Genomic DNA, 27,530 nt, shown 5'->3' with positions numbered 1-27,530 from the left:
CAGCTATTCCTCATGATTATGGGCTATTCATTTATTTATTTATTTTATTCTTTATTTTATTTTATTTTTTTTAATCCAAGAGGGTTCAAATTCTCTTATTTTTGATGGAACCCAGAACCTGTGAGCTCTAGCTGCTCGTGGAGGTTTTGCATGGTTGCCTCTGTGCACATGGGAGCTCTTCAGTATGCATTAAGTCATGGTTTTGGAGGCAGATTGACTGACACAGTGGCAGTCTGTGAGGCTCTAATAGCCGAACATGTATTTCCTCGTGACTGAGGAATAAATTATGTAAACTCGCCTGTGCCAGCGTTGGACAGTGTTGTATAATTAATGCACAATCCAACTTGACACCGGTTCTTTCTGTATGTGAAGGAGACGCTTGAAATATTAATTACGGCAGAACTTTTAGAACGGAGAAAAAACGAGCGAGGTACAACAGATATAAAAACTCAAAAAAAAAAAAAAAAGATGAAAAAGAGATGTATCACGTCAGAACCGTTTCCACTCTCAATGTCGAATTTCAGACTGTGTATTACTATGGAGTAAAAACCAATCAAACGTTCTAGAGGACGTGGACGTGTTCCAAATGAACCAATCACATTCGATTTCATGTCTGATCATTATTATTGAACATCTGTCGTCAATGAAACGGTGGGTAAATTAATAGATAAAGAAAAAAATGAATGCAAGGACGAAAGAAAAGCTTACCAGAGAGGCTACATTGAGAAGCTGCATGAATATTTGTAGGAAGTATTAAGTATTGATTACTTTCTGCATGTGATAACAATCTGCTATGGAGTAGTTTGGTTAGAGAAAAGCCATTTTCTACAAAAAAAACATCCGTGTGCTATACTAGTGCAATAATGGGACTAAAAGGATAAAAAGCCATAGTAAGACCACCATACCGCCGGTGCAGCATGGTGGTGGTAGCATCATACTTAAGGGCTGCTTTTCTTCAAACAGAACTGGGGCTTTTATTTATTTATTTGTTTGTTTATTTATTTATTTATTTAACCCGATTAGTCTCATTGAGATATAGAATCTCTTTTTCAAGAGAGACCTGGCCAAAATAGCAGAACAAATTAAATCACACAATCACAAAACAAACAAAAAGACAAAAGACAACTCCAGTGCATTTCAATTTAAATAAAAGTGTCATTAATGAAAACATTTGCAAGTGTGAATGGACTCATGTTCTATAGATTTAACATTCATTCATTTTCTACCGCTTATCCGAACTACCTCGGGTCACGGGGAGCCTGTGCCTATCTCAGGCGTCATCGGGCATCGAGGCAGGATACACCCTGGACGGAGTGCCAACTCATCTCAGGGCACACACACACTCTCATTCACTCACACACTCAGGACAATTTTCCAGAGATGCCAATCAACCTACCATGCATGTCTTTGGACCGGGGGGAGGAAACCGGAGTACCTGGGGGAAAACCCCCGAGGCACAGGGAGAACATGCAAACTCCACACACACAAGGCGGAGGTGGGAATCGAACCCCCAACCCTGGAGGTATGAGGCAAATGTGCTAAACACTAAGCCAGCGTGCCCCTAGATTTAACATAATGTTTAAAAGGAAATTAGACACTGTAGCTGTAGTGATTTCTGTAGTTCATTCCAAGTTGAAGGTGCAACAACTCTGTCCTACTCCGGCTTTGTATAAAGATCGAGGGAATCATGAATTCATTCAAGGAATCTTTTTTTTTTTTTTTTTATTGCCTAATCTTCAGGTGTCTGCCTAGTAAGCTGAGGATGAAAAGGAATTTCACCCTTTGAGCATGACAGTGGCCCAAAGCACGCATCCGAATCAACAAAGGAACGGCTTATCCAAAAGATGATCAACGTATTTGAAGATCAGTGACCTAGCCAGAATCCAATGTTCTGCGGTGAACATTGGATTCTGGCTAGGTCACTGATCTTCAAATATCAACGATCAACGTATTTGATCGTTGTTCAAATATCGATGATCAACGTATTTGAAGATCAGTGACCTAGCCAGAATCCAATGTTCTGCGGTGAACTGAAGCGGTTCTGCCCGGCAGATTCCCTCACAAGTTGTTGGATCTTGAAAGTTTTTGCAAGACAGATTGGGGAAAATATTGCCAAGATGTCAAGATGTGCCACACTGATAGACTCTACCCCAAAAAAAACTGAGTGATGTAATAAAATCCAAGAGTGATTCAACAATGTAGTCATTTAGGGCTGTGCATGCTTATGCAACTAGGTTACTGTAAGGTCTTTTTTCCATCCCGCTGTCTATTTTTCCCTAAATTTTTGAAGGTTATAGACTGTAAATTTACATAATTGAGATTGTAATTTTGACATTTTATACACAAAAACCTGCTATTTTCACAGGCGTATGTAGACTTTTTTTATTTCCATTGGAGCTTAAAGCACTATGTTAAAATTACGGTTTATTTTGTTATGTAATGACATGTGTCCTGGACTGCTGTCATTATAGGACTTAGTTTTACCTCCTCAACGCTCTGTCATGCTTTATTCCACTAACACCTCAGCACTTTTTAAACCATTACAGTTTTTTAATAAAATTTAATTAAATTACAATAAAATTACATCATTTTGTATGTTAACCGGGGGCACGTTCACCTCACACCTCCACGGTTGGGGGTTCGATTCCCACCTCCGTCTTGTGTGTGTGGAGTTTGCATGTTCTCCCCGTGCCTCTGGGGTTTCCTCCGGGTACTCCGGTTTCCTCCCACGGTCCAAAGACATGCATGGTAGGTTGATTGGCATCTCTGGAAAATTGTCCGTAGTGTGTGAGTGAATGAGAGTGTGTGTGTGTGTGTGTGCCCTGCGATGGGTTGGCACTCCGTCCAGGGTGTATCCTGCCTTGATGCCCGATGACACCTGAGATAGGCACAGGCTCCCCGTGACCCGAGGTAGTTCAAGTGAGTGAGTGAGTGAGTGAGAGTGTATGTTAACCATTTACAGTTATTCATAATGCTGAGAAACATCGACAAAAGTTAGTGTTAGTTGTCATCATGTCATTAAAAAAAAAAACAAGCTTGTCATGTGACCAAGAAGCTGCAAAGTTCTGTCCTGAAGGCTTGCCAATGATGATGAACTTTATTGCTTGTTAAAAAACAATGTTTAAGTGACATTATACGTTATGGTATTATAGAGCGGACATCCTGAACAAGCGCGTTAATATATTCAATTCAATTCAATTCAAGTTTATTTGTATAGCGCTTTTTACAATAGACATTGTCTCAAAGCAGCTTTACAGAACATAAACATAGAGCAGAAGGTAAACATAATTAATGATAAAGGAAATAACGAATAATAAAAGAAATAAGAATTAACAGAATAAAAATTCTGCGATATAAAGCTGCGATTTGAAATACAACCGGAGCTTTTGACCAATCAGATTTGAGATTTCAACAGTGGGTATAGTGGTATAAGAGACACATGTTCTGTAACTAGGGGTTGATTTATTAATTAAATTAACTGCTTCTAGACCTTGTTCAATTCTTGATCTATGCATCTAGTGAAAGAATTAGTTTTTTTTTCTGTCTGCTCTCGGAAAGCCGGACAGTTTAGTTCCTGTCGAATAACAGCAGAAAGAGGATTCATATATCCAGTAGCAATTTCTTTTTCATTATTAAGTGTCCCAGCTGGAATGCCAGCCAAGCGTTTGCTTTCACCGTGTCTCCCATGTGGCCTCTGGCTTGCAGGATATCACCTGCTTGAATTCTTTATGTCCTCCTCCACCCTCATTCATGTTCTCTTTTTGTGTGTACACATGAATGATTTGCATGCAGCCCTGGCGATCCAGTAATGAACATTGTTGCGGCGTGTTATTTTGGAAACAGGCCGCTTCGTCTCGACCATATGTCAGCGCAGGACTTTGTCTCTTCTCTTCCAAAGAAAAGAAAGAAAAACCTCCCACAGGCTTGTGTAAGAGGAGCTGATCTGCTTTCTTTTTCCCATTACGAACAACTTACTGACTGAGCCCTTTTTGTTTTTGAGTTCAACCCCCCTTTTTGTGCACTCTCTCTCGCGCTCTCTCTCTCTCTCCCTCCCTCTCTCCCTCAGAGTCACAGACACATAGACAGAGCTCCCTCTGAATCAGGAATTTAGTGCCAATGAAGCCCTTTTTTATTTGGCCGAGATTGAGTGCAGCCAAGCGGGCCCGGCTGCCACACAGCCCCATTAGCACTGCGCCACGGCAGGGGGAGATTGCTCGTCTCGCCTCCTAATTGTGGACAGCAGCTGAAAAGCTGTGGCTCGGCGCAGGGAACAGGGCAGCCGTCCCCGGATTCATCATTCCTACGCCTGGTTAAGGTTCTAAGCCGCCTTTGTTCTGCAGGGACATGGGTGGGCCATGGCTCTCTAGTCCCATGATGTGTTCTGGCAGAAGGGTCACTCTCCCAACCTGCCACACTTCAGCACAGGCAATATGAATCTCTCATCGCTGTTCTTTATTGCCGTGACATGCTGCCAACATCTTAGGCCACAGAAAAAAAATAAGGTGCTTAGACTTATCTGGCACCTTGTCAGCAGATTGTTTCAGCTGCCTTTTATCCTTCTTTTCTGCTTGAAGACTTGTTTTTTCAGCATGTGTCCGATGTCAGTGGGAGAAGTGTGTGGGCTGAGGGAAACGTTCTTTAGTTCAGATCGCATCTCACCATGCTGCCATTCTACTTTCTTTGGGTCTTGCTTATCAAGCTGGATGTGAACGAATTTATTTGGAGAAATCTGTTGTCTTGTGCAGTTCCAGTTCGGAAAAATATTTGTGTCTTTCGAGAACATCTGCGTTCATGAATATGGAGACTCTAATCACGTGAGCCTCTGCAGATCTGATTCGAATCGTATTCTTGGCCAGGAATTTTGACTGCTTATGTGTGCATGCACGGATTTGTATAATCTTTTGGGAAACTTGGTCAGTTTGTGTTATTAACTTGAAAGAAAGCAACCCAAAACAAGTGGATAAATTGTGACAAATAATACGAGTATGTCAGTGAGCCTTAAAAATAATGGCTCCTATAAAAGGAGGAGGAATTAGCTTATGGTGACTGCAGTATCCCAAGTGGCCGAGCTGCGCTATTGGAAGATTTGCGGATATCCGTATATCATTAATTATGAGTCGCCTTGTGACGGAGGATCGAAATATGCACATGAGTACGAAGAAGATCAGGAACTTGTTGTAAATCTGTCTGGAATTTTTAGTTCGACCAAGAAATGTACACACAACTTTTTACTCAATGTGGCTAAATTAAATGTGAAATATTACAGGCTTTTTCAATTATCGTGTATTTGGAGCAATCGCACAGAGACGGGGATTTAGGGCAGTTAAATTCCACAGCTCTAAATCCTAATTACACCGACGCCGATGGAACGCAGAGCCTTAACTGACAAATTGTCCGATCGTTCGGGGTATGCAGGGAATTTTCTTCATTTAACCTTGCCAAATACTTAGTCCTGCATAGTTAGGTTTTAACCATCACCCATCCCCCAGCCCCCCCACTTCCTCAAGCATTAACTGCATTTTGATTTGAGATTAATATGGAGTATCAATCAAGTCAGTGGTTTATGGCAAATGAGGGGATTGAGGCAGAGCCACCGGATTCAATAAAACGGGGCTATAAAAGAGTAGCCGATCTCTCTGTTGTTAAAGCCTGATGCTCCATTATTCTCACTGAGCCATCGAGCAGTCTGTCACCCTTTAAATAGGCCTCAGCCTACACACACACACCCACACACACTATGCGCTTTTGTTCTGTCTTTCCTCAGAATTTCTGCCAGCTCCGATTAACCTTATCAAACACTGGAGTATTCCAAACGCTTGCTTATCTACAGGCCAGGCAAGAATGTTATAAACTAGAGATTTCACTAACAGGAATTTCTCACTGCTGCCATGTTTTGGTTTTTTTTTGTTGTTGTTTTTTTTAATAGCAAAATGTGTTTGGCAGCTGCTGTCTGTTTCCTCAGGCACGCATTGTAATAAGCAATCGTACTGTAATAGTCGAAAGGTTTGTTCAGCTATAATAAGAAGCCTCCACAGGTACATGTACAGCATGTACAACGTTGCTAAAAGCCCTGAACTGTTTTTTTTTTTTAATTTTTTTTTTTTTTTTATTAAAGCTCCATTTTGGGAGGCGGTTGGGTTTGGGGGGTGGGTGTTGTGTTTCCTGACTGCCGAGATGCAATCACAGCACCATCTGATAGCGGCGAGGAAATAAGATGACCCACAGAGCTACCCTGACAGATTAGATAGATGTCACCTTTCTCATGAACGTGTCAGTCAATTTCGAACCCCGCCGCGTGCTTTCTATCAATTACACCGCTTGAAAAGCCTTTCCTTCCTGAACCAGCCTCATTGTTTCTCCCCTCTCTCTTTTTCTCTCCGTCTCTCTGCAGTATCCTCACAACAGCGACGAGTCCGCCTCTCCATTCGTCTTCATTTGTACCAACCCTCTGGAGCTGCTGGTGAAATTCCCCATGAAAGGGAAACACAAGATCTGTAAGTCCCGCCTGTGCCTTTCATTTGATGACTCGTTTGGTTTCACCTCGAGTCCTAGAAGCCATTATTCTCTGTTCTCATTCACATAAACATGCACTTGTGCTCTCTCTCTCTCTCACACACACACACAAGCTCGAGTGTATTGCGAGGCCCATCTGTTAATGTAAGATACTGCTGAGCTCCTGCCCAGGGGAGCCGGCAGGGTTTAGCTGCAGTCTTCTCACGATGGATTGGAACCACGGTGAACACCTTCAGTGAAATTCACATGGGCTTGTTGCTGTGTCGCAGCGCGGCGTATCAGAGCTGTTATTGAAGCCTCCTGCTTAATATCGAATAAATTACACACCCTGGAGTGTCGAGTTCTGTTTTCACATACGTGTTTTTCTTAGTAATGTGTCAGTGATTAGCTGCTAATACGTGAAAGACATTACAGCGTGAAGGCTCCATACGATACAAGGAATCAGTTTTATTCAAATAAGGCACGAGTCATTAACCAGGCCGCGATCTTTTATAATCAAAAAAAGCAGCTTGTTCGGTTTGGATTAGTTTTACATGTCGAGGTTGGGTAACGTAACGTAGGTCTGGGATTTGTGTTATCTGTGATATAAGAAATCTGTGAAAGATATGATATATTTTACCTTCTATGAAATGACCAGTAAAAAAAAACAACAACTATACAGTATATCATTTCTTTTATTGGCATGTCTCGATAGATTTGGTTAAATCCAGTCAGAAAAGATGTTTTGTGCTGTTTCATCGCTATTAAGACACTCCAGGACGCACTCATCTCTCTCATTATTATTTTCAAACTTTTCTAGGGATATCATCATTTTGGTCTAGACCAATTTTTTATTATTGTTATTGTTGTTATTATTATTATTATTATTTGTTGTTGTTGTTTATTTTTTTCCGATTTTACTTAGTCCATTTTCAGTAAAATTGTATTTATTATTACTTTTGTCAGTTTTATGGGGTATGTGGTAGCTTAGAGGTTAAAGTGTTGGACTACAGACCCAGATCTACCAGGCTGCCGCCGCTGGGCCCCCGAGCAAGGCCCTTAACCCTCAATTCCTCAGTTGTATAAAATGAGATTAAATGTAAGTCTCTCTGGATAAGAGCATCTGTTAAATGCTGGAAATGTGAATGTAATTTTAAGTTATTTCAGTGACCATCATGGGGTTTTTCTATCTTTAATGGAAGCGTACAAACATTTATATATTGAATCTATGCATTTCTGTAAAGCTGCTAATGTAACATGGTTCAAAGCACCATAGAGAAAAACTGAACTGAACCTGGCAGAAATATCTCTCTCTCTCTCTCTCTCTCTCTCTCTCTCTCTCTCTCTCTCTCCCCCCTAATTAATAGCATTTTCTCCATATTCATATGCCAACTATTTCCCTTCCTCTTTGCTTATTGTATCATTTTTAAAAGGCTGTTTTACAAATGTGATCTCAGGAGTACACATTTAATCGCAGCGAATTGTAGAGGGTGTTAGCTGTAGTCAGAAACAAATGGGGTGTGAAGTGCTTGTAGATCAGGACGGTAATCATTCACACTTTCACTCCTGATAACAGCTCTGCGTTTTCAGCTGGAGCTTCACCTTCTTCCATATCAGCCGAGCTGCTTTAAAAACGGAAGGCAAGCTGCTTATACGGGGGAAGTCGTACAAGTACAGGGTCGATGAAACGTAGTTAGCATCTAAACAGAATTGCACATTGTAATGCATATATAGATAAAAGTAGATATACATCTGTGTGTACAGTCAGATTGAGTGCAAAGTTACAAGGTAGGGAAGCGGAGACCGGCTCAATGCAAATGACTGTGAAACCAATACAAGGTGCAAATGGAGAAGTATAAACACAGACGTGTTCATTACACAGAAATTAGTTTATAAATACTGTTTATTCCGTATATGGGCGGTGAACACAAGGTGCAAATAGAGAAGTGTAAACACAAAGGATGTTATCTACAGAAGGGAGTTTTATAAGGGGGGGGTGGATGTGGTGGCCTAGTGGTTAAGGTGTTGGACGACTGACCAGAAGGTCATGAGTTCGAATCCCAGGTCCACCCAGCTGCCACTGCTGGGCCCCTGAGCAAGGCCCTTAACCCTCAATTGCTCAGTTGAATAAAAAATTAATTGTAAGTCACTAAAGTCACTAGAAATGCGCATGTAAATACTGATATACATTTATTCACCTTCGCAAGCTGAGCTCGGGGCCAAAATTATCGCAAATCATTCATTGGTCAAACACATTACAGAAGAATTTTCACCCAACAATTCTTTTTTTTTCTTTTTTTCAAATGTCACAATTTTGGTGGACTTCTTTGGTGGAATTTTGGTGGAGTCACAATGTATCAATGGCGAAAGTTTGATTTTGACATTGGTGGGGACATAATTTATTTGACATTGGTGGGGATATAATTTATTTGACATTGGTGGGGACATAATTTATTTGACATTGGTGGGGACATAATTTATTTGACATTGGTGCGGACAACATTCCCCGTATTTTGTGCATAAAACTGTTGTTATAAGAATACTTTCGACCTCACATACCGGTAACCTGCATAATCACATTGCATATTGCTTCATACAACGGAATCTAGCTGCAGCCGACCTCAACACGTTAGCGAGGAAGACAAAGCCAATCAAACAGCGACGTGAGAGGCAGGACTCAAAAAAGAGTCAGGATAGAGAGGCAGGACTCAAAAAAGCCGAAGGCCAATCATTTTAGAGAGGTGAGTTACAGAGGCGGGATTCATTGCAGGGGGTAAATCTGTTAACCGTTTGAGTTCCACTAGTTGCGCTATTTTTTTTACAGAACGCCGTTGTAAAATATTTTCATCTTATTTAATGATTCCTGGCTAAATGTTAAATGAAATAAGTAAAAAAGCACAAGACACAGACAGATATCAGTGGTTATGTATAAATATATATATAGGCTTGGTCGAATTATTGCTAGGGACAATTGAGTGTTCCCTGGATATTGGTAGGGACATGTCCCTACCGTCCCTACCCAAATCGACGTCCTTGAAATGTATCATGCAATGAAATGCTTTAAAGATGCCCTGCCACATGTATTTCATTACTTTTGTGGTAATGTCTGAAGTTTACCATGGACTCTGTAACTTTTTTGTGGAAAAAATGCCTTGGTTACCTTGTTTCAAGCCATTTTAGTGTGTGGTATAGAAAGCCTGCAGGAAGACTCAGCTCGATTTGTGCCAGTTCTCATTAATATTCAATGAGCTATGCTGCTTGGCTCCGATTGGCTAACCGCTAGGATATGAGAGCATGACTATTCATTCACCCAGCGCAATAAGTAGCCTAGGCTAGAGGAACTTTGTTTACAATCACCTGGAATTGTGTCAGAATGGCTTCTTCGGGTATATTGCCGTTCAGCCATCCTTGCTGTATAGGAAACTCGCTGAGCTACACGAATTCTGTGGGCGTGGTCTCAAGTGGGAGAGCTCATGAATAGTAATGAGCTCCATCATTTCTACGTCACACTGAGCAGCTTTTCTAACTGACCTGATTTCTCCGCTTATTTCTTTTCAGTAGCTAGAACTGACCGGGGAGGTAGCAGTTCATTTTCACATTCCCGACACAACACAAAAACATATGGACCTAACACATATCAGAAAATACAAGTAAAAGCGGTTTTGTGTAGAAGAGCACCTTTAACTAGGCTTGAATTTTTCCCTTCTTGCGATTTTCCGTTGTGAAATGTGACGATACATATAATCGCCCTGAAAACGTGGCTTAAAAAACGTTTTTGCTTTTTCGATTTCTCTATTTTGAACAAAACCCAAACCTTTGACAATTTTCATCTTTAAATATCTCCATGGCCTCTCTCTACTTGTCTAATGTTAGCTAAGTCAAACATACAGTGATGGATTTGTTCTTTAATCAACTTCAAATCTTCTCCTATCACCTTGAGTGAAACGGAGGTCTTTAATTTAACATTTTAAATATACTGTACATTGCAGTGTCGTGAAATTCTGATCCTCTGGTTTTCAGGAAGTGTTGCCCATCATATGGTGGATAATGGATATAAGTTTAAGGGCCTTGCTCAAGGGTTTAGCTTAACGATGCTGGAACTTGAACCCCAAACCTTCTGATTTGCTAAACCAGATCAGATCATTTCTTTTTCAGCAATAACAGACTGAGAATCCTGGGATCATCTAATTAGTTCAAAATCCAAAGACTAAACGGTTTATACCTCATTCTGCTATAAAGGTCCTGCTTTATTGGTGGATGAGGGGGTCTTGCGCTACATTAACTTTAACTGCTGTATAGGGAAGAGAATTTAATTGGCTTGTATTTAATCCTAACTGGAAATTTTTTTTTTGGCCTAATGGTGGAACAAACTTCTAACCTCATTCTGAACAGTGGAATCCATCACAATGTTCAGAAAAATGGATAAAAACACCCATATCTTCCTTGAACAGTTAACTAACTCCTAGCTTGTCTGCACTTCTGCTAGCTCTTACATCTGCACTCAGTTGAAACTCTTGTATGTTTACAGTAGATATTGCTTTAGATAATAGCATCCGATAAATACTTTTAAAAAAAAACTGGTTCAGGAACTAATTGATTTTAAAGGCCTACAATACATAGGACATACTTATGACAAAGTGACTCTCCTTATTGTAAGCTATGTATTGAATTGTACAGAAATTTGAAAAAAAAAATTTGCAATTGTAGAAAAATCAATCAATTTATTTATTTATGATTTTTTTTAGGCTTTTATAGTTTTGGTTTTTTTTGTTTGTTTGTTTTTTTTTGTTTTTGTTTTGTTTTTTTTTTAAGGACATTTCTATGTTTATTATGTGATCACAACTTTTGAAACTTTACACCATGAATCATTTTCAAAAGGCATAACCGATAATGCTGCAAAAAAACAAACAAAAAAAAATTTAAATGAATAAAAATAAATAAATAAAAACGTTTCTGACACCAATTTGGGTGTTTGGCAAGATGTATTTTTATTTCTTTGCTGGTTCTACATTCTGCATTTATATTTTTGTCGTTCTTATTCAACAAGACACTCGTACTAGCATCCTACACAAAACGCAAATAAAATATACGATCGGGATAAATATCTTAGGGACGTCTTTATTTTCGGCTTTCTTTACCGGTCCGTCTATTTTATCGTGTACTGCACTGAAGTAATACGTAAGCATTATGGACTAAATTGAATTCTGTCATATTTACAGATACTGTTGTACCGTGGCTGTGTTAAAATAGCAAGAGATAGCAAGCATATAGAAGATATATTTTTGCTTATTTTGCAAAGCTGTTTTGTCAGTGAGGATGAGGAGGAGGAAGAGGAGAATGCTCTGAGAAACTTGGCTGCCATCCAAGTTATTACAGGCATGGCACACTTTAGCAAAGCACTTAATCCAAAGCCTGCATCGGTTGGACGAGCTCGTAGCTGACATCTGTAATTCAATTTGGGGTGAATGTGTCAGCTAAATGATATAATAATAATAATAATAATAATAATAATAATAATAATAATAATAATAATAATAATACAGAGGGTGGTGTATTTTCCCCATATCGATTAGGTAAATGAGGTAGTTCATAGAAGCTCTGCACTTTTTTCAGGAGAATATGCTCAAGATTTAAATTCTGACAATTCATTTACACATTTGTCTGCACTTTATTGGCTTTTCTGCCTCACTTGGTTTACTCTGGACAATCTAATTATTGGCGTGATGTTTCCATTAATGTGAGGCCATTAAGCTTATTACTATTCCTGGAAATATACCTTAAGTGGTGCATCGGTCTAATTTAATGCTCAGAGGTGTAAAAGTCTGTGCTGTAGCATTGCAGTTTTTGATCTCTAGCTACAGCGAAACAGGAGACACTTGATAACGATGATCTGGTTTTGGACTTTGAAGACAGAATATGGCTTTTTTTTTATAAGTGGTACATTTCTATAAACTACACTACTGTTTTATTATTTTAGGACACTTTCACATATACAGCTTTAAGTCTGTTAACTGAGTGACTTCTTTATTTAGAATTGGGTTCATATTCATTGTGCTCCGGAGATTTACCTCATCTTTACCTCATTTGTTGTCGGGCTTTTCTAATCCTCCTGCATCCTCCAGAGGCCTGACCTCCAGGAACCTGGGCTTGGCTGCACAGCAAGGAATTAGATGTGCAGCGATAACCTAGCCAGGTCAGTTGCGGTCATGCAGCAAGCGCAGTCATGTCCTGGCTTCTGTCCCTTTCCTGACTTCTCTGCAGTTTAGCCAACATTAGGGTGAGGATGTTATCCGTGCTGGTCTGGCTGTCAGGATTATGACATTTGGCTGACGGTTAATTGTCAAATGCGATTATGGCGATTTATTGCCTCTTTTGGAGCTTTAATTGTTTGTTTTAGGGCATTTAAATAAATTTCATTCATTCATTCATTTTCTACTGCTTATCCGAACTTCTCTGGTCACGGGGAGCCTGTGCCTATCTCCGGCGTCATCGGGCATCAAGGCAGGATACACCCTGGATGGAGTGCCAACCCATCGCAGGGCACACACACACACTCTCATTCACTCACACACTCACACACTACGGACAATTTTCCAGAGATGCCAATCAACCTACCATGCATGTCTTTGGACCAGGGGAGGAAACCGGAGTACCCGGAGGAAACCCCCGAGGCACGGGGACAACATGCAAACTCCACACACACAAGGCGGAGGAGGGAATCGAACCCCCAACCCTGGAGGTGTGAGGCAAACGTGCTAACTACTAAGCCACCGTAAATAACAGAAACCATCACAATACAGTGACCATAAGAAAAGACTGTAGATTCCAAATAAAACCATATTCACATATTCAGAAAATTTGACAATAGAGTTCAGTCAGCTGTGAGGTAATGCACTGTACGGAGTCATGGTTGAGCTGGACCACATGTCTGTATTAGCAGAATAAAAAGGAATTTGTTTCAGATCTTTAACTATATCTTCCTTCGCTTGTCCGTATTAAACGGCTGCATCTCCTTCGCGATGCAGCTCGTAACACTGTCTGTCAGCGTGCGCGTTTTGATGCCAACCATGTTCATATTTCGTTACGCGTTTGAACGCCTACGCTTTTGCCAGCTGCCGGGATGTGTGTGCGGCTGTGGCTATGCCTTGCAAACTACTGCACATTCGGTGGGATGATGTGTCTTTAGATGGTTTCCTAGATTTGTGGTGTTGGCACCTTTCGCCGGTATTACTCTTCCACATATTTGACACCCTGCTGTGTCAATGTCTTTCGGTCGTCCTTTTTCGTCTGGTATAAAACCAAAATGTGCCCCAGACGGGTGGCGTCCTTTTTCAGCTTCGATATTAAATCCATCTTTGCTGTATTATTATTATTGAGCTGATATGGTTCAATGATGCAAAACTTGACAGAACAGTGTCAATTGCATTAACACGTGTATTTGCTTAGCATAAGGCGTACAGAGCAAGCGCGCTGGAAGTAGCGTGCTGCGGATACTTCAAGCTCCCCCTTACGCCTAATAAAAACGTGCAAAAATGAAGGTTGGACACAACGACCCGGTTATGTCAAACGACTGCGATCATGCGGTTATTTAATAATCTTGACAGCCTTACATGCTGCTGCTCAGTTTCAGGCAGGAAGTATGGATCGGCAAATCAAAGAAAGGGGAAGGGGGTTGGGGGTAGTGCTTACGGTCTCCGAGCCAGGCCAGGATTATTATCGAAGGAGGTTTACATGAAAGTCCCATCTGCAAGTTGGTAGCGGAAATCCATCAGGCGCTGGAGCTCTTTGCTGCCTGAATTGTTGACATTTAGGAGAGCAAAAGCTCACTGCACTGAAAATGAAATTCCCATTCAGCAGCTAATAAGAGCCTATTAAATGCAGCACAAGCGCCCAGGCTTTTGCTTACGAGGCTCCCATATCTCTTCTATTCTGTCACCTCATCCGCTCAGCTGAAGGTCACCCGTGGCCATTCGCCACAAAAGCAGACATCCTGACAAGTGGCTTCAGCCATGTGTGAATATTACAAGCTCGAGTCAGCGATTCTACTGCATCTGAGCCCTTCACAGGCTGCATTTCTTCCTTCCTTCCTTCCTCTTTTATATCCGAATCGATGTCGCTCCCGTGTCCGAGCGAGCGCTCCCCGTGACGTTTTACAGGACGTCCCTGATGTCTAGAGCACAGCTGCTACATTTCCATCTACAAGCTCGACACGATGCTGCGTTTTCCAGCTGTTTTAGTCAAATGACTGCTTTTTACTTCATTTCAAAAGGATTTCTTTGTTAATTCAACCCTGCTTTCCAGAAAAGCAGAAACGTCTGGATGAAAGCTTCGTGTGTGTGTGTGTTTGTGTGTGTGTGTGTGTGTGTGCGCGCGTAGGCATAGCATTTTGTCAAAGCTTTCTCTCTCTCCCTTATCAGCACGTATGTATCTGTGATCAGTAAGCGCCAGAAGCTGGAAAGAGCAGTAATATTCTTACAGCGCAGAGCAAATACGTTTGTTACAAATAACTCCGCTGAGATGTCGTTTAAGAAGGCGAGATTAAAGAAAGTCCATTTGTCACAGCACTTCACGCAACCCCGAGAGCTTTAGCGTGTCGAGTACAAAATGAAAGAACTCTGAAAAATGTATTTTTGTTGTCAGAGAGCATATATTCATCTTTTAATATGCCTGTTGGATAGCAAAGCTTTTTGACCACCTCGGTTCTTGGTTCATTTTTTTTCTTTCCATAGTGGTCTTGTTTCTTGTCTTCCACCTTTTCTGCCTCCAAACTCATCCTTAGGGAGGGTTAAAAAAAAAGAGAGAGAGAGAGAGAGAGAGCTTTTGATTTATTCATGGATTCCTTTTTTATATTCATGTATTTTCCAGGGCTATCTGGGTGCAGGGGAATTTTCAGCTCCACCAGCTGCCAGGCTGCTAGACAGAAATCAGGTTTCAGCTCTATTGGGCCTAGTGGCAGAGCAAGGCAGGGGGGTGACGGGCTTTATATATTGCCCAGGAAATGTGCAGCAGACTTCAGAGGTGACAGGCTGTGTTTATTAGAGATCTGTCACACAGCTAATGGGCAGCCAGGAGCAGGCTGGCGCACTAATGTGGAAGAGCAGCAAGCAGGGATCGAAAGGAAGGGAACGTAGAGGCTTCCTGCCTGCTTTCGACCTTTACTCCATCACCGCTGACACTGATCCTGGTGCCAACGCGATGAGGGGAAGCTCGCATCATTTTTAATATCGCGGCGAGTTTTATGACGCAGTAAGCAGGTGGCGAGTGAAACAAAATCGTAGCATGACTGCGGCTTGGATTGAATAAGTCCAGATTGAATTCCCAAATGAATTCGCTAAGGTGCTCTGCTCGACGTGTAACATTTCCATCTCTGTGTCCGACAATCGATCGGTTCCGCACGGGAAAGGAAACGGCGTAGCCGCTGTCCAAGCCCGATCACCGTGTCCTTAAGACAATCCTATAAGACTTTAATGGCTAAGTACTTTTTCGGACCTCTTCTGAACTGATGGTTTTATCATATGGAGCAATCGCTTTGCTTGATAACGGTATTAACAGAAGTATGCTGTAATGCGAATGCTGTAATTTGCTGCTTTCGTTGCCTGGAAACCTATTTGACCAGGATAACAAATGGTAACTAACTTTTATGCAGCTATGAAGTTGTTCGACACGTCCTTTAATGCTCATTAATTAGTATTTCATTCTCATGTAGGGAACAAATCTTTACCATATCAACATTTCTCTTTGTTAATTAACACATTCAGATTTGTGCGGTAAAAAGATGCCAACCAACAGAGTGAAAGTCAACACAGTGTAAGGTTTTGTGTTTGTCTGTGTGTTGATCGAAAGAAGAGGGGAAAATGCTGGTGACTGCTAGACTACTGAGCTCACTTTTCTGCCTGGCAACTACAAATAAAATGTAATAGCGAACGTGTAATCTCATGTAACGTCCCCAGACGCCCGCTACTAATTCGTGCCCCCACCCGTGTGCGCAGAGGGATTAAAAGAAAAGGAGGTTTGTATAGATGGAGGGCAAGTTAAGAAAAGGGAGGGTTGTAAGTGTCAGGGAGCTGTGGAATAAAGCTGTGGAGGTCCTCTGTGGTCGAGCTGCGATCCAAGAATGCGGTTGACATTTTGCTGCGAACTTAAGCAGACCATGACTTAGCTCCTCATTACAAGTGCAGGTCAGACCACTGGAGTATGTAAATAAATAATGCAAGGAGACCTTGAGTGGCGGCATCTCCTGCGCTTCTGAGTGTCAGATGTGTGTGGCGTGACATGAGCTGGCTTTCCATTCATTATCAGTAATGAGGGGATATGCTTAGAGAAGCTTGCTCCAGCGAGACTGCCATTCTGCGTCAAGAGAGCGAGAGAGGAACTTTCGTGCTAGTGGCTGTGCGTCGGATGCCAGCTACCCCCACGGTATCCCCCGCGCCTTCCTTTTACTGCCGTGCCGCAAAGCCTAGAGGACCGCGTTCGAGTTTCAATTACGACAAATCAGCGAGATGAGGCGCATAGAGTTTAGTTAGGACCCGGTGTGTGTATTTGTTTTTAGGCTCATTGCTCTTGAAAAACTTTGTTACTGGAAGCGAGGAGCTCTCGAATCGCTGGCCTGAACAAATGCCAAGATGGCCACTTAAGCTCTGATTAAAAATTAATGCTTGACTGAGAGAGAGAGAGGCAGATAGAAAAGAGGAGGAGGTGGGGGAGGTGGTGATTATGCGATGGGAAGGGTGGCAGAACACATGGAGGCTAGCTGTTAGGCTCTGGTTTCACTTAAAGCCTGTTTACGCTTTGGGCTTTTGAAGGAGTACATTGCATGATCACGCGACATGTGATACTATCCCTGATGTTCAGCGTACATGGCATTTCTAACAGTACAGTTCATTTTGTCAATGGAGTTGGCTCGGAAATACATTTTCCGTCCTCGGTCTGAAATCAAATACACTGTTGTGCTAACACGACATCCAGTAATCATTGTGTTTCATTTTAGAACACAATAGTAAGCTCTGTTAACAATCCGTAACAAAACACACCAAAGCCTTGACTTTGCCTCCAACCTTCCCCCTCCTCCACTAAAGCAGAAGCGAAAAGAAATACGGGACTTTGGATGACCCCCCACCCCTCCTCCTCCTCCATTCCTCACCACCTCCACCTTCTTCAAAAAGAATTCAATAACAAATCATCTCTCATTGATGGGCCGAATGTGCGAAGCAGAGGTCACGTCTGTAGCAAAAGCTTCCCGGCATGCGTGTGAACTATGCCATTGTGCAGGATCGCTGGGATGAATCAACAGCATGAATGAGGGGGTTGGGGGTTCACTTTACGCTACTTTTCCTGTATCAGTGGGTGTGAAAGGGCCTTTAGAGGCCCTTTAGAGAGTCCTCAAAGCTGTGTTGTGCTCGCCTCTCTCCATGCCCACCATGAATATTGCATTAACACATTCCCCCGGCGTACACAGGCCGAGCAGACTCGCTCCCACTGTGAGCAGATTTGGTGTGCAACGTGAGGCTTTCACACGCCGTGCCTGGGATTCGTTTAGCAGCCGCCAGGCTTATAACCTGCCAGCAACAACAAGCCTATATAATGTCTGTTAACTGTGGCAGGATGCTGTGGCGTTAGCAGATTTTAAACTGCACCACATATTGCCCTGTGCCCCAGGCGATGCTTAAAGCTTGTGACAGGAAGTAAAGCTTAAAAGGAGAAGAAATGCTGAGAAGTTTTGAAGTAACCTCATTGTACATGTCTCGTGATGTCGGATTTCAGACCTTGTTTTAATGAAGAAGAAATGACTTCTTTTGTTGATTATGGGGGGGAAAAGACATTTCACACTTGTGTCCAATTTTCCAACTGTGGATCGATTGCGCAATTCCATATGTCACTTTTGTACACAGTATTGCAAGCCTGTAACTACTAGGATTTTGAAGGACTAGGACGAGAACTTTGTTGCCAACCCTCAAAGACTCATGGATGGCACACCCTTGTACTTGAATACCCTCCAAACCTCATATAAGAAGATTAAGGCTGGAAAAAAGATACATGTTTTACACAATGTTCTCAGTGCAAGAACTTACAAAAGTTACATTTTCCAGTCTTTTAAAAGTCTGGGTTTATTCATCAGCAAGGCATTTCAATTTCTCAGCTGTGACCATAACAAACTTTTTCTCGCCATCCAAAAACCTAAACAGTAAGTAACCTGACAAGACTCTAATCCTCACCCAGGACTGATTTTGGGCTTGATTGGGAGAAGGGCTTCGATGTCACCTTTTTCCAAAGTTTAGCAAACTGGAACTCACGATAATAATTTGGTTTTTCCCTTGGTGCCAACCCCCGGGTGTCAAAGAACAATGCTTCTGGATGCAGGTCACGCCATTGTTCTGGAATACCTACAAACCAGGATACATTCTTATATAAGAGGATTTTTAGCCAAGCTGGATTGCCCGAGAAGCGCGTCTTGCAAGAACTTCCACTACAAAGGGGAAAGTCTGGGTTTATATTTCAGAAAGCTATTCTATGTCCTCTACTGACCATAATAACCTTGAGCATTTCACTATCACTCAACTTAACCAAACGTAACAGTCGACACGCATTGATCAGAGCGCTCGGCTTCCGTACCTCGATGCAGAACCGAGCCAAACATTCCGAATTCTCAGGAAACATTCCAGACCCTTATGGAAAATTGTAAAAAGAACAGGGTGACAAATTCCCAACCCTGTTATTACGGTTGCACTGAATGCTACACCACCAGAGCTCCATTTTCCTCCCATTTATGAGATGATTGTGATCTTCAGCCTGATTAATGATTCGAGCGACTTCAGCATGAGGCAGATCAATTTTCATTGCTTCACACTCATTAGTGTAAATAAAGGTCATGACTCTGAGATTCAGGGACCTCCTGATTGCTACTTGTTCTCGATGAGCTACTCTTTGGTTGCTTCCCTTCTCCATTTTCTATTATTACACAGCAATGTTCGGTCCATTAACAGCGGTGTTGTGCATTCAGCTGCTATGTCGATTGTGCTGAGCAATGGACACTCGCTAGCATGGACAACAGATTGAAGAAGAAGGAAAAAAAAAAGAAGCGCTCTTCCCCCCGAGAGACAGGCGAGCAGGGTAAATTCTACCTCCTTTCTTTTTGTTTATTATAGTGTAATCTCTTTTGATATGTTTTGTGCTGTCCTGTGCAGAATATTAAGCTGAGGCTGCAGTAAAGGAAAACGTCACCCGGATCGACGCGCAGACGAATCTTTATGATGAACTTCTGATTTTCAGCAGTGTAGATTGATTTTGTATCGATAATTTGGTTTAATCTTCTCTCATGTCTGTATCGGTTTATTTTCACTTGCCTTTCACCCACGGTGGCTTTCGACTACCTGCTGACACTTTGTAACTCGGCACAGCTACACCGTATCACGTTGCGTTCTGGAACTGTGATGCCAAAATTTTAACTAGCATTTATTTGTTTGTTTGTTTGTTTGTTTGTTTGTTTGTTTGACTCGCGTAGATGGAAAAGGTCGAGTAAGAAAAGAAGCCGTCGAATTTACAAGCTAACCTGAGAGCAAAACCTTACTATTTTTATTTTCTTTTATTAACCAACATTAATAAGCAGGCTATCTAGTAATAGGTCCCCCTGTGAGGCATGGGAAATAATACAGATACATCACTGTGCAAAATATTAGGCTTAGAATCACTAAACATCGATTTAGTTATAAAACCGCTGTAAAACTAACATCTGTAAAACCTCTTACATGAGAGGTAGCAGAGAAGGTTAGGCGAGAGCCTCGTCCTGATTTCCCTCCTATCCTCTCTCTTTGCTTGCTTGGGTGCCAGCCAAAATCCTGGACTGTTAAGGGGATGTGTTGCTTTGTGCAAGGCTTCAGCTATGGCAGGAATTTCCTCTAAAGTCTGCTGCATTCAGTCCCAGCGTGGCAGCCCCATGCCTTTAATTAAGCGCCCGCCCTCAAACAGAATCCAGTTCCAGCCACTTCGGCCCTCGTCGTCTGAACACGGCTACAGAGGCCGGACTCGCGTCCCAGTTCGGCAAGGAATCCATGAAGATTGTGACTGCAGTAATTAGAGAGCTGTTGGGTTTATATTTGGAAATGCATGTCTTCTTGTTGCTGGAGAAAGAAAAAGACTGGAAAATCTGCTGCTGCTGCATCACTTGGAAGCCTATGGCAGTAAACCCACTGGATTGCCCCACAACAAAAGATTACAGATAGTTTTGCACTAACTGGGCATTTCCGAAAAAAAAAAAAAATGGATATGACTTGTTCACTAATAATTGGTGAATTTCTGTGGTGTAAGACAGAATTCTCCGCTTTGTTCTGATTATTTTCCTATAACCACATGACCTAGCTTGCCTTATTCCTTATGTATGCTACACTATTACATCTTTCCATGATCTCGTATCTTGTGATAGTTGTGATTAATGGAGTTCCCAGTGTATTCTAAAAGACTCGTACACACACGCTCACACGTTCAGATCTTTTTTCTAGCAGTGTGTTGAATATTTATCTCCAAATCTCTACCTTGGAGAGGTTGAAGAGGAAAAAGAAAAACACTCCTCAGTGACTCATTGTGCCATTTTTCTTTATAAGACCCCGAATAATTAGCCTGTGTATTATGATTTTTTTCCTTTCTTCTTCCAACCTTGCTGTTGTGTTTTTTTTTTTCTTTCTTTTCTCTAATAGCCATGTTTACTATTTACACTGGGAGTTCAGTACGTAGCCACCTCCGTCAAGGGTCAGAGCTCCCAGTGGGATAATCCACAGCCTGATCTGCTTGGCTCTGTTGTCTTTGTGCCTCGGAGAGGGAGGATGGAAGTCTGAGGGCTGGGGGAGGGGACGGGCTGAGCCGAGCTCTCATAAACACTCCTCTCACACTCTTCTCCCCTATCGCCATGTATGGACTAGTCTTTTCTCTGCACGAGAAGCCTGCTGAGCTCATGTTTACGCTGTAACATACTACCCTTACTACCCACAGTGCTCAGAGGCAGAAAACACATTGTCGGGTTGTCGTTTTTTTTTTTGAAAGCGCTTCAGAAGTCAATCCATAGCACCCAAATTACAGTGACAGTTTTACAGTTTGCATGAAGGATTAAAAAAGAGCGACGCAAATCTCCATGGCAACACGTCTATCCGTTTCTTCGGGCGTCCTTTCGCCGTCTTTGACTTTTTCGCTCTCAGCTGCTCCTGAGGTGATCGCCGTTCACCACAGATGGACTCTACAAGACTTAATGCATTGTGGCGTGAGATTGGCAGCCGTCCAGGAGCCGCTCAATGAGGCAGAGCCGAGCCCGCTCTGCCTCACGTCACTGTTTATTCTTCACCGCAGTGCAGCCGAGCACCTGAGCTCGCTGGAAAAGTGCACTTGCACTCGAGCTGCTCCAGCTGATCCTCTCTAGCCTTCACCATCCATTTATTGGCCATTACTTTCTCAAATGCACCCCTTATAAAACATAAAATAAAATTTTTATTTATATATATATATATATATATATATATATATATATATATATATATATATATATATATATATACTTGACCTGCTTACCCTGGTTTCCCCTTTGATAATTATCACTAGCAGGATTTAATCCTGCTCTCTGTTCTAGGAGCCCTAGAGGAGCCGATCTGACCTAGTTTTCGTGTGAGCCACATTCACAGAAGCTAAAACCATGTTTCCTGCGTCTTTGTTATGCCTTGTTAGCAAACAAGCAAATGCATTTTGCTCCTTTGATGAGCTGGAAAGCAGAACAGTCTTTATTCAATCAGCTCTATAGTGAGAGTATGCTACTGATGTATTTTTATTTACAGAACAAACATTCTACCAGCTTCTTTTGCTTTCTTTTTTTAAACCTTCACGTCAGCTTAGCGCTCCAACATGTATAGTATTCACAAATTTACAAAATAAATAAATAAATAAATAAATGGTTTCGAGCATATGTATATTGGATATCAAGGTTAAATTCATTGAAGAGTGATTCCTAGTTCTGTGTTTTGGTTGGCCAGAAATCAGACTCGGGGTAAAAACCTGTCATCAAATACTTTATATTATAATTAGATATTGAAGCGCAGTAATAAAGGCGAGTAGCAGTAGCATAGTGACATAGTGACCGGAGATCATCTGCGATCAACAGCGAGCGTTGGTGACTAAATGCGAGCCTGTCCAAATCAGCAAAGTGGAGGAATGTCGAACATTATGCAAATATGGAAGTTCAGTGCAATGACTACCAATGGTTTATGATTTGAGGAGGATTCTTACCCTGAACTCTCATGCCTCTACTGTTTTGTTACTAAGGTGGCTTTATGTTATCTTACGTCATCACAGCGTGCATGGACAACACAACCATATCAACTCAAGATATTTTGTTTTTTTTATTATTATTATTAACATTCCCTTTGATGGACATGGAAACTAACGATGCCATAATCGGCTAAAACACACACACACACACGGGTTACTTCCTTAACGAGCGCAGACCCGAGTACGTTCACAGTCACGGCAAATGTAACAGTAGGTCCAGTGCAGCAGACCTCACACCACCTCCGACGGTCATGTGGAGCAGGAACGCACCGCGGTACAGAACCACATGATACATGGCTTTCCCATTTCCAGTGTTTCATTCAAACCATGCTCTGTTTCAGACTACACTGCCAGTGTTTATATAGATTTATATAAAAGATCATGTAGACCGAAAACTATTTAGATCTTCAACGGTTCCGGTCATTATACTTGATTAAAGCCAGAACTTGCTCTGAATCCCGCTACACTATCAGCTTCACATCACACGAGACGCCATTTAGTTTACGCTAGAGCGTGTTTTACTAGTCAGATCGAAGCTTTAATGCTGTAATGTAATCGTGAACACGAGATTTGCTTTGGACGACGAACCAGAATCCATCATTCCCAGCATCCGATTAAACCAACCCCAAGAAATCAGTATGCACGCAGTCGTCTCGCTTTACTGCGATTGTTCAGCACGGCCTCACAAATGCACTCGTGAAAGGCACGGAGAAAGGTACATTGCTAATTCCATCAGTTCTACGGCGGACGGCTAATGCAGGATCGCTGGCGGAGCAGCTTTTAAAGCCATTTACTTCCATTTACTTTAAAGGACACTTTTTTTTTTCCCCCCACTGGCGTAATGTCTTTCCCGTGTATAAAGACACGAGTCTCTGTAAAAAGGACGAAACAGTCGCAGCATGACGTACAAAAAGGAGGAAAAAAAAATCAATCCATCCTGATGGCTGATAGGTAGTTCCCTTTGTGGCTCTTAGCTGGAAATTGGAAGCAGGGCAGGATAATTGATTAAGCATCAGGCCGCTTTTACAGATGATGGATTCCAGGAGTCGAACTGCTTACTTCTCGTTTTTGAGGTGGCGCTCACTCTCGCTGAGGCATGGGGTGGATCGGTCATTTTCAGAGCACTTGTAGTTTTCTAAGTATTTGTGAACCCGTGCCGCCGGAGGCTTGCGAAGCCGATCCGTCTCCAAACAGCTCTGAGAACGATGCGTTCCAGAGAACACAAGACCCGACCAATCCCCCAGCCCCCGACCTTCAATCACCTCACAGCGGTTGTGATAAGATGAAAGGTTTGGATGACAGTGTTGCGCGTCGGTACTAGTAATCCGAGCTGGGATCGCAGCCGTTCCTGTTTGGCCGGTAACGATTGCTCATACTGAAACATTTCCTGAAGTGCCGTGTCCAGCGCTCGGTACTGAGTAATCAGTAATTTCCTGTTGATACTCAGAGACTAGGATTGAATTGTAAATATTAATGTTTTAGCGTATATCACCACAGAAAGCCATTTATCGTTGCCCACTACCTCTACAGGGTTATTAGCTTTTGAGTGTGAGTGTGTGCGCAAAAATGTTTGCCCAGATCAGAGGCCCAGAGTCGCTGAGAGATCCTACAGGGAGAAGTCAGATAGAACTGGCCAGCTGCGCATGGCTTCTGGCCACGTGTGAGGCTCAATTTCCATTTTTATTAACAATCCCATTCCCTCTTTCAGGGAGACGAATGGACAGGGGGTGGCAGATCAATGTCACTCTCCCCTACAGCATGCCATTGTGTGTGTGTGTGTGTGTATGTGAGTGCATGCTTAACCGCTTCTTGCCCTTTCCTGCACTGCTTTGCCCAGAGGGAATGACACCCTGAGTGATTTCTGTGAGCTATCTTTCTATGCTTTTTATCCCAGGCAAAGTAGTGTTTGTCAGTGCTACACTGTAGAGTGTGTGTGTGTGTGTGTGTGTGTGTGTTTGTGTGTGTGTGTTTCCTGACTATACCAAGAGCTTGAGCTGGAAGCTGCTTGTTCGGAGATTCATAGCATTAATGTTGACCGTATTGTGCTGCGTGTTGTAATTCTCTGAAATCTCGGCACAAAGAAGCGAGCAAGCGCATAGAGGGAGGGGGTAGAGAGCACAAGTGTGCAAACGGGCGTCTCTCTCCCCCGCTGGGTTTGATTCATGTTTGCATATACAATCGAGAGGCCCTGAAAGCTGGTATCCCACAAGCGATTTCCCTCCGACACGTCCAACCAGAGCAGCAGATCAAACTGTACGGGGTTCAGCAAGATTCATGAGTTAAGAGCCAGCGGGGCTTTGCACGCCGCTCTCCGAGACATCACAGACCCTCTCCTGGGATTGAGCTGTGAAAGAGGGCTGCTGCTGCTGCTGCTGCATGCTAAGTGCGAGCAAGTCCACTCCTTGCTTAAAAAAATAAATAAATAAACGAATCAGACACACTGCTCAAATTCCTGCCCATCAACAGTTACGTACTGCGATTTCCATCTGCATGTGTGGATGTGTCGATGTGCGCTCGTCATTTTATTTATTTAATTTTCTCCCCTGCCATACTTGTCCACCCTGCAAACCGCTTGATCGTTCAGTCATCCCTGCATGCGTTCACAAACACGTTTGTAGATGTCTCCGTTTGCCCTTCCAGCAGGGAAGCTCAAGCTGGTTTTTTCCCCCCAGAGAGCAGCTCATCGTTAAGCAAACGCTGCCTGGAGAGGGCCGAGCACTCGGGATCGCCTTGTGACCTCTGACTCCCGAGAGAGAGACAGGTTACTGAGAGTCAGGCAGAGAGAAAGCGAGAGTGAAAGAGAGCGCCGCTGGCTCTGGAGCTTTAAGATTCTCTGCAAGCTGTCAGCACTGACACATTTCTCCCTCTGCTCTGCTGCACAGATATGCAAATCCGGCCTCTTCAAAATGCAGCACGCTAGATCAGCCTCAATTTATTCCTCTGCCTCTCTCTTGTGCTGTCTCACTCGCTCTCTCGTTCTCTCCCTCGTTCTCTCGCTCTCCCACCCCCCCCCCCACCCCTTGTCGTTTTCTGCCTACCCTCCAGTATTCCTAGCTCTGCCGCTAATGAAGATTTTCTCCTCCCGCCTCCCCCTCCTTTAGAGGAGAAGAATAGAATAAAGAGCTAAGCAGTGTGCGAGTGTGGGGGAGCGGCCGTGTACTCGAGTGTTCTTATTAATGAATGATAATGGAGCCATCATATCTTGTGTATAGAAGACTGTGACTAATTGCGCGTCGCCGCGATCCGAACTTCAGATACGCAACCAAACCGTTCGCCCTCGAAATCTTCTCTCCTGGACGTCCAGTTTGCAAACGCGTGCTGAAATGATTACGAAAGGAAACGTTGCTTGTTTTCATACACATCAGTCATGTCACTTGTGAGAGAGAGGCTGCGATCTGATTAAGATTCTTATGATGTCCACACCGTGACCATGGCAACGCTTTGACCAGTCCTACCTAGTATCAGCTAGCTAGACTAGGATTTGATTTATCAAATGAATCAAAGATCGGTCTAACTCTGACGATCAGGAGGATATCCGCCTTCCTTCGGATGCGGAAAATGATGAATTTAGCAAAACAAGTGTAAAAAAAAAAAACCTATTTTGTTCTTTTCTTTGAATCTATTGCACCAGGTAGGCTAAGTGCATACAGAAGACATACTTATGAAACGCTATCGATTCTTAAAGCTCCGAGTGTCTACTTTTAAACGAGCTTTATATGAACCACCACTGTGGAGTGAGACATGACAAAGGCATTCAGTACTGAACATGGAACACAACAAAACGGGAGGAAATGAAAATTTATTTGTTTATTCATTTTATTTTATTTATTTTTTTGGCCACTGGGAAAATTAGCCAAGTTTACAACTAAAAATGGGCTTGTTTAATCTCACAATGAAAGATCTTGACTTTATTCAAGACATCTTAAAGATCACTTGCTATCAAGTGAGATCTTGACACAGTCACACAGCATTCAAAGTGTTTCTTCCTCCATCTTGCTAGTTATCGAAGATTCTGTACAGTAAGTGACATCACCGATCACGTGACCCAAAGTAATTAGTATTAGGTATTAGGTTAAATCTAAATACATCATAAGCATCGCCCATCCGCAGAGGTGATTAAAGCCTGTTTAGAAGAAGCGTTTGTAGCCAAGTTATTGATTCAGTTGTGAGTTTATGTCGATGGTTATCTACTTAGGTTCTCTAGAGCCAGACGTGCCGCTCTGCATGCTACCAATCGCATACAGAGCTATCCATCGCTCCAGCAGTAACTCTGTTTCACTGCAGGCTCTTTGTCTGACAGAGTGCAGAGTGATTAATTCGCTCACAGGGAACAGTTGCAGGAATTATTAATGGCTGCACCATTAATCTATTTTCTCTGTTTAGTCCATTAGAACAGGATTCGGAGCAGAGTCAGCGCACGGGGTGGCGGACACGCAAAAAAATAAACTGCCAAATTCCCTTTATCCTCAATACCCGCTTCAGCAAACCCACAAAACTCTGGATGGCAGGTGGAATTGGTTAGTGTCATAGTGTGTTAGGGGTACAGCCGTAACCCTAGCACGCACCCCTGATTCAAAAGCCATAGAGTGTACCATGAATTAAAAAAAAAAAAACCCACACAGCTCTTGGGAAGCCTGAAAGCTTTGGTTTCAGTCCATTCCTGCAGCAAGAGAAATCTGGTCTGACTAAAAGCTGCCAGGACTCTCAGTTCCTACCAGGAGATTTGAGCTCATTGAACA

The 27,530-nt window shown here is 42.5% G+C and overlaps 1 protein-coding gene across 1 annotated transcript in view; it reads left to right on the top strand.

The window, feature by feature from the left end:
- The window catches only part of trip4 (thyroid hormone receptor interactor 4), a 66,291-nt gene that overhangs the window by 27,161 nt on the left and 11,600 nt on the right, over positions 1-27,530 (top strand). The window contains exon 12 of the mRNA XM_027153176.2: positions 6,392-6,494. Coding sequence (XP_027008977.1) covers positions 6,392-6,494 — 103 coding nt within the window. The remainder of the gene's footprint in view (positions 1-6,391; positions 6,495-27,530) is intronic.

This window comes from Tachysurus fulvidraco, chromosome 2 (assembly GCF_022655615.1).
Source record: "Tachysurus fulvidraco isolate hzauxx_2018 chromosome 2, HZAU_PFXX_2.0, whole genome shotgun sequence".
In the NCBI taxonomy this organism is placed as follows: domain Eukaryota; kingdom Metazoa; phylum Chordata; class Actinopteri; order Siluriformes; family Bagridae; genus Tachysurus; species Tachysurus fulvidraco.
Note: the sequence above shows the minus strand (reverse complement) of the source record. Positions and strands in the feature narration are given on the sequence as shown.